General features: G+C 39.3%; 1 protein-coding gene across 1 annotated transcript; it reads right to left on the reverse strand.

Annotated features, from left to right (window-relative positions):
• Window positions 1-5,064: 5,064 nt before the first annotated feature.
• Window positions 5,065-6,006, reverse strand: LOC139018085 (olfactory receptor 52E5). Its single transcript, XM_070426725.1, has one exon. The coding sequence runs from the start codon at window positions 6,004-6,006 to the stop codon at window positions 5,065-5,067; it is 942 nt and encodes a 313-aa protein (XP_070282826.1).
• Window positions 6,007-6,866: the final 860 nt, after the last annotated feature.

The following is a 6,866-nucleotide window of genomic DNA, read 5'->3' on the forward strand; positions in this document are numbered from 1 at the left end:
AAAAGTACTGAATTAACCAAAATTACAACAGAGGATCCAAACCCAGCTATAATTCCTAGAAAAAGAGTGATCACCTTGGCTCACAGATGAATTTAGGCTAGTGTAGAAAGGAAGATTTTGACTCAACCAGACACAGAGCCTTGACCTCCTAGCCATGATGTAGGTGGGAGTCTTTGAGTCTACAGAAGTTCCGGGCACAACTACTCTTTATTATCACAGAATGACTCAGCCTCAGCTCTGAATGTAATAACACCTTTAGGTCAGTTTGTCCCACTCATACTCGTAGCAGGATTTAAGCATTTTGGCGGCTTTGTCATCTATACCTTCATCCTATTGAGAATTCAATTTCCTGTACATAGCAGTTTCTACCTTCATCATTATCAACTTCATCATCATGTTCCTGATCCCAACCTGAGACTCACCGTCTTCAGAAGCCTGCCAAACTGGTTTCTGGCTCTTGGAAAAATCACTGAACCTGGCCCTTCCAAAGGCTCTAGAGGCTGTTTTTATGGGCCCTGGCTCCACTATACTCCTTCCCTCCTCATTGTTTACAGGACATGTGTCCTAGTTAGGCACCTGTACCCTGAGTCTCTGGTCTATTTCTCAAGAGAGTATATTATAAAAAGCTCAATTCAGCATTGTGAATAGAGGGAGGGAGGGGGGAATCAAAGGCTCTTGGGGAATCTAAATAAAGAAAAAGAGAGCCTGGGAAAAGAATGGGGGGAGACAAGTGATGAGGATCTCTTTAGGAAAAGTTTATATGGATAGACTTGTGGGTAAGAACTGGAATAACCTATCCTCAGCCCTGTAACTCTGTAGAGGGAGATGATAGAGGAACATCCCCAGCAATCAGAGGAGCATACTTCTCAAAGGACAACTGAGGCAGGCAGAGAGCACTTTCCCTCTGAGCCCTTCTCTTGCAATAGGAACATTAGTCTGGACCCAAGTAAATCCCCGGGAGTGACCTTGTCTACACACATGGTCTAATGTTTAAATTTTACCTTTATGGCTTTTTTTGGGGGTGTCTAAATCTAAACTCTGTTTCCTCTGGAGAGCGGTAGAAAATGCAACTGTTAACAGTACTCGCTTTCCACAGAGTAACACTTAGCATTGATTCCTTGGGAAAACAGTGGAATTGTCACTAGTATAGCCCCCATTCTGAATTGATGCATAATAGGACCTGGAAAATAGCCTCTCCTGTTAAGGTCTCCAGATGACTGTTAGGACAGGAATATTCAGGCTAAAGTTAGGATCTTTTGTGCTTTGGACACAGGAATCCTGGAGACAAGAGAGCAAGTGGAGTCTGGTTCTAGGTCTTACACTTTCCTACTCACAACTTCAAGGTAGAGGTGTAATCCTATTCCCTCTGTGCACTAATTTCTCTTCTGCCCTACCTCTATCTTGTTACCTAGAGGTTCTGAATAAAGCGTCAAAGACTTTGGTAGCATCAAATAAAGTTGATTGACATTTCAATGAAGAAAACTATTACAGGAGTCAATCACCATTCAATAAAAGTATGTTGCTAAAGCATGCAGTTTACATTGGGCAAAATATCTTGGTCCTCAAGTTTTTTAAATCATAGGATGTAGCAAAGAGACAACTAGAGGCTTAAGTTTGAACCCTTGTCCTACCATTTCATGATTAGTTCTCTTTGGATAACTGCATAAGCTCTCAGAAGCACAATTTTCTTATTTTAAATATGGGGATATTGAACCTTTCCACAGAGGGGTGTTTAAAGAATAAAATTGTTTTTACATTTTCATTGAGTTAACATTATGACCCTATTTTGTTCAAAGCACTTTACTACAGGTTAGACAGAATGGTACACCAAAGAATGGTTTCTGCTACTTTAGAGAAGGAGAGTAAAACTTAAATTACACCAAGAATTACACTAGTGCTCTTGCTGGTTTGGCTCAGTGCATAGAGCATTGGCTTGTGGACTGAAGGGTCCTGAGTTTGATTCCAGTCAAGGATACATGCCCAGGTTGTGAGCTCGATCCCCAGTAGGGGGCATGCAAGAGGCAGCCGGTCAATGATTCTCTCTCATCAATGATGTTTCTATCTCTCCCTCTCCCTTCCTCTCTGAAATCAGTAAAAATATATTTTAAAAAAATCACACTAGTAATAATAATATGATGATACATCTTTGTTTTATAAATATGTTTTCTTCATTTATTAGTTGAGTTTTATTGTATCAAGTTGATATTATAAGAAATATTTAGTATAATTTTGAAAAGCTAATTGGAAAAACCTTTATTCCTGATTTTAATAGAAAATATATAGTTAAAAAGAAGAATTTTTCCATGTTAATAAACAGGATTTTGCCCTAACTAGTTTGGCTCAGTGGATAGAAAGTCAGCCTGCAGACTAAGGGTCTCAGGTTTGATTCCAGTCAAGGGCACACACTTGGGTTGTATGTTCAATCCCTGATCCCCAATCCCTGTTCCCTTGTTGGGGTGTGTGCAGGAGGTAACCAAACAATACGTTTCTCTCATATTGATGTTTCTCTCTTTCTGGTTCTCTCCCTCCCTTCCATTCTCCCTAAAAATCAATGGAAAAATATCCTCAGGTGAGGATTAGCCAAAAACAAAACAAAACAAACAAAAGACATACACACACAAAACAGAATATTTATCTTGTTCTACAATTTACAAAATAATTTACATTTTACATTTTTTCACTAGCCTCAAAATTCATGGAGTTTACTGTATAACATTCATGCATTAATTTATGTATTTTCTAATCCTGAAACATTATTTTTCTCTGTAATTATTCTATGTAAAAAGAGTCTGATACTCTTAGTTGTCACATAATATTAGTGAAAAAAATTATCACTTTGAAGTCAATTTTCATTTATGTAAACTGACATTAATAGTGGTATCTCTCTTTTAGGATTATTTTGAAAATTAAATGAACAGAAATAAAGCACTTGGCATTCAGTAAAAACTCTTCTAATTATATATATATTATATTATTTTAAAAATATATAGCCAAATTAGCTTGTCAAATTTATTTATAATTTTGTACCTGAATTTCTATATGTGGAAAGAAAAATTTGTATTTTTGTTTCTTCTGATTTTTTTCTTCTGTATTTCCCTTTTTTCCTTATTTTCTGAACAGAATAATGTTTTCTAAAATGATTTTGAAAGCTTTGCAAAATTTTTAGTATGGTGAGAGAGTTCACAAGAAACACGCAAAGCTATCATGGCTTCACATCTTACTTGGAGGAAAATCTGCAAAGACTTTTTTTTGTCATCTTCCTTCATAGTTTTGATTTGCTTAGATTTTGAAATCTTGTTGGTGTCAATATTGTAATTTCTATTTAGAAAATAATCATTTCACCTTTTTTCTTTATATATTTATACAAAGCATAACTTCTTCAGTTCACTTCCTCTCGGTTTACATTAGTGTCACCTGAGCCCTATTCTCTGCATATTCCTTGCTTGCTCATCCTACCTTGAGTGTCAACCAATTAGAAGACAATTTCTTATTTTTCAGTTTCTAGAATAACCCCTTCCCCAAATTAAATCTGACCTAGCTTCCATACTCTGATGAGAATGACTTTATACAATCTGAGTAGCCACTCTCTCTTTCAGTCTGCCCTAAAACTCACCCTAACAAGGGGATGGGGTTTTACTGAGTCCTCAAGCCAAGGTAGAGCTGTCTTAACTCTTCAGGCTTTATAGACTCCTGACTGAAAGACCCTCTGACCAAGGTAAGGGCTACAAGTCTATGAGGAGCCCCAAGCACTGGGATAATCTGGAGCTGGAGACCTTACTTCGTACCAGTGACTGCACTAGGATTGAATTTGGTAAACTAAATCTAGATGTGCTAGAAGTAGCCACCACACTAGAAATACATTTGTTTATTTCCAAATCTTTTAATGTTTGCAAGGTGCAAAAATTTTCACAACAGGTTTTTTTTTGAGCTCACGGTGACAAGTTAATATTGCTTTACAGCATTTTATTGGCAAGGATACTGGAGCTCAAAGAGCTCTATGTGAAATTCTCAGGTTTCAGTCAAGGGTAAAGCATGAATTTAAATCTGGGTCTTATGACTTTTGGCTAATTTCTTTACCATTGTATTCTGCTGGGTTTTCACAAAATCGCACATCATTTTTAAGGCATGAATTTCAGCTTCTGACATGTGAATGAAGAGCATCTCTGTGTGAAGGGAAATTATTCGAAGCAGTTATTTCAAGGCATGACTTTTTGGAAACTCTTTTCTCCCTTTAGATGTTTTGTACTACCAGTGGGGTTTAGATGTGAGGTAATTTTTGTACCTTTCTGTGGCAAAGTAGTGAGATTGTTTAGGAATATTTTAGCTATGCCTTGCAATGGGGTGTACAAATTATGAGGAATGGAGGAAATGTAATGTGATTGGCTTGTGTGGGAATGCCAGAGGAGTGTAATAAAAGTATTTTCATTGTTTTCTTCTGTTTTGATCTTATGATTGTTTTCATGAACTATTGTGGAAGATCCTTGTGGGACTCGATGTCAATAACTTATTATTCCTTTTTTTGTTAATCCTCCCTGAGGATTTTCCCCCCCATTGCTTTTCAGAAAGTGGAAGGGAGGGAGGGAGGACAGGAGAGAAGGAAGGGGGAAAAAGAGAGAGAGAGAGAGAGAGAGAGAGAGAGAGAGAGAGAAACATCGTGTCCTGGCTGGTTTTGTTCAGTGGTTAGAATGTCAGCCCAAGGACCAAAGGGTCACAGGTTTGATTCCCAGTCAAGGGCATGTACCTCAGTTGCAGGCTTGATCCCCAGCCCCAGTTGGGGTGCAAAATGGAGGCAACTAGTCGATATGTCTCTCTGACATTCATGTTTCTCTTTGTCTTTCTACCCCTTCTTCCTCCCCTTCACTGTCTCTAAAAAAAAAAAATTTCAATGGAGAAGCATCGATGTGAGAGAGACACATCAACTGGTTGCCTCCGGCACCTGCTCAGACCAGAGGCAGGAAGCAAAGCTGAAACCCAAGTACGTGCCCTGGACCAGGAATCAAACCTGAGACCCTTCCTTGCATGGGCCGACACTCTCACCACTTAGACACACTGGCCAGGGCAGTGTCAATAACTTTTAGGGTTAAACATCCTTAGCACACGCTCTCTTATCTGTTTTGTTCTAACCCCATAGATTAAAGGGTTGAGAGCAGGAGGAATAATTACGTACAGATTGGCCAGAAGTATGTGGATGTAATGAGGGATGTTATGGCCAAAGCGATGTGTCATGAAGGAGAAAAGGGCTGGCAGGTAGAACGCTGACATGACACAGACATGGGAGCCACATGTGCTGAGAGCCTTGTGTCGGGCATCCCAGGATGGGAGATGGAAGACTGCTCGGAGGATTTGAACATAGGAAAATCCAATTACAGAAAGGTCAATGTATCCCACTGAGAAAGCAATCAAGCCATAGATAACATTGACCCTAATACTGGCACAAGCCAACTTTGCTAAGCCCATGTGTTCACAATAGGTGTGAGGGATAATGCGCACACCACAGAACGGCAATCTCAGGATGAGAAATATGAATGGAGTCACAAACACCAAAGTCCTGACTATGATGAATAGGCCTAGGATGGCTATCACCTTATTGGTGAGGATTAAGCTATATCTGAGGGGGTTGCAGATGGCAATATAGCGATCTATGGCCATGACCGTCAGCACCACGGACTCCAGGCCAGTGCATATATGGATAGTGTACATTTGTGTGATGCAAGCACCAAATACAATGTCCCTGAGGTTGAACCAGAAAATACCCAGCATCTTGGGGATGGTGGCTGTGGACAAGCCAAGATCGGTGAAGGCCAACATGGCCAAGAAGTAAAACATGGGTTGGTGGAGGCTGCGTTCAGTCTGGATCACAAAGAGGATAGTGATATTCCCCAAGAGGGCTATTAGATACACTGCAAAGAAGGGGAAGCCAATCCAGATGTGCACATCTTCCAGCCCTGGAATGCCCATCAGAAGGAAGGAAGGAGGGTGGAACTGGGTATTGTTGGTGTGCAGCATATCGGTGCAAATTGGTTATAGACACATTTCTTGCAGGAGTTTTCTTTCTTCCAGTGAGAAAACCTAACCTCCTTTATAGCATGATGCCTATTTTCTGGAGAAACAGAAAAGCCATTCTTTAATTCCATAATACAGCAGAGGAGACCTAGAGAGGAAATAGAGGCCACAGTTAAAAAGACACTCTCACTTCAAAGTATTTGCTTCACCTATGTAGAAAACCATGCAGAAAATATTCAAATACAACTCTGCACTTCTCATGTCTTTCTTCCCTTCAGTCTCTAAGGAAAAATCTGTGTATTGCATTAAATTCACAAATATCTGTTGTTAATCATATCTGTTAATCAGGAAGTTAAGCATAAATAAGATTGTGTGTGTGTGTGTTGTGTGTGTGTGTGTGTGTGTGTGTGTGTGTGTGTGTAAAATATCACTGGACTGGAATTGAGGTAGAGATAATGACTCAGCTGGTCTGGTGGTTCAAGGCAATGATATATTCTTGTAAAGTATGAAAAATTAAAAAAAATCTGTGTGGGAGAGAACCCAGTAAAAGTGAAGGACTGGAAAATTGGTGTTTGGATATGAGTTAAGGAATGGAATTAAGACATTTAGACATGTTAGGAGACTATTATATAATTACAGCAAAACAGCAATTTCTCCTAGAACTTCAAAGTCTTAGTTCCTGGGGTATGCTTTCCTGAGGAAGTGTTAACTAGATTGATAGCTGTTGGATGAGAATTCACTAAGAAGTGGAAGAGGGAATTGAGCAGAGAAAATATTTCTAGTTCATAGGAACAGAGGATGCAGAGACTGTGCAATGGGATTATATAGGTCCATGTGGTTGATTTTAATGAGTTTTGTCTTCA

This window comes from Myotis yumanensis, unplaced genomic scaffold, assembly GCF_028538775.1.
Source record: "Myotis yumanensis isolate MYYU_CA2020_CCGP unplaced genomic scaffold, mMyoYum1.0.hap1 SCAF_10, whole genome shotgun sequence".
In the NCBI taxonomy this organism is placed as follows: domain Eukaryota; kingdom Metazoa; phylum Chordata; class Mammalia; order Chiroptera; family Vespertilionidae; genus Myotis; species Myotis yumanensis.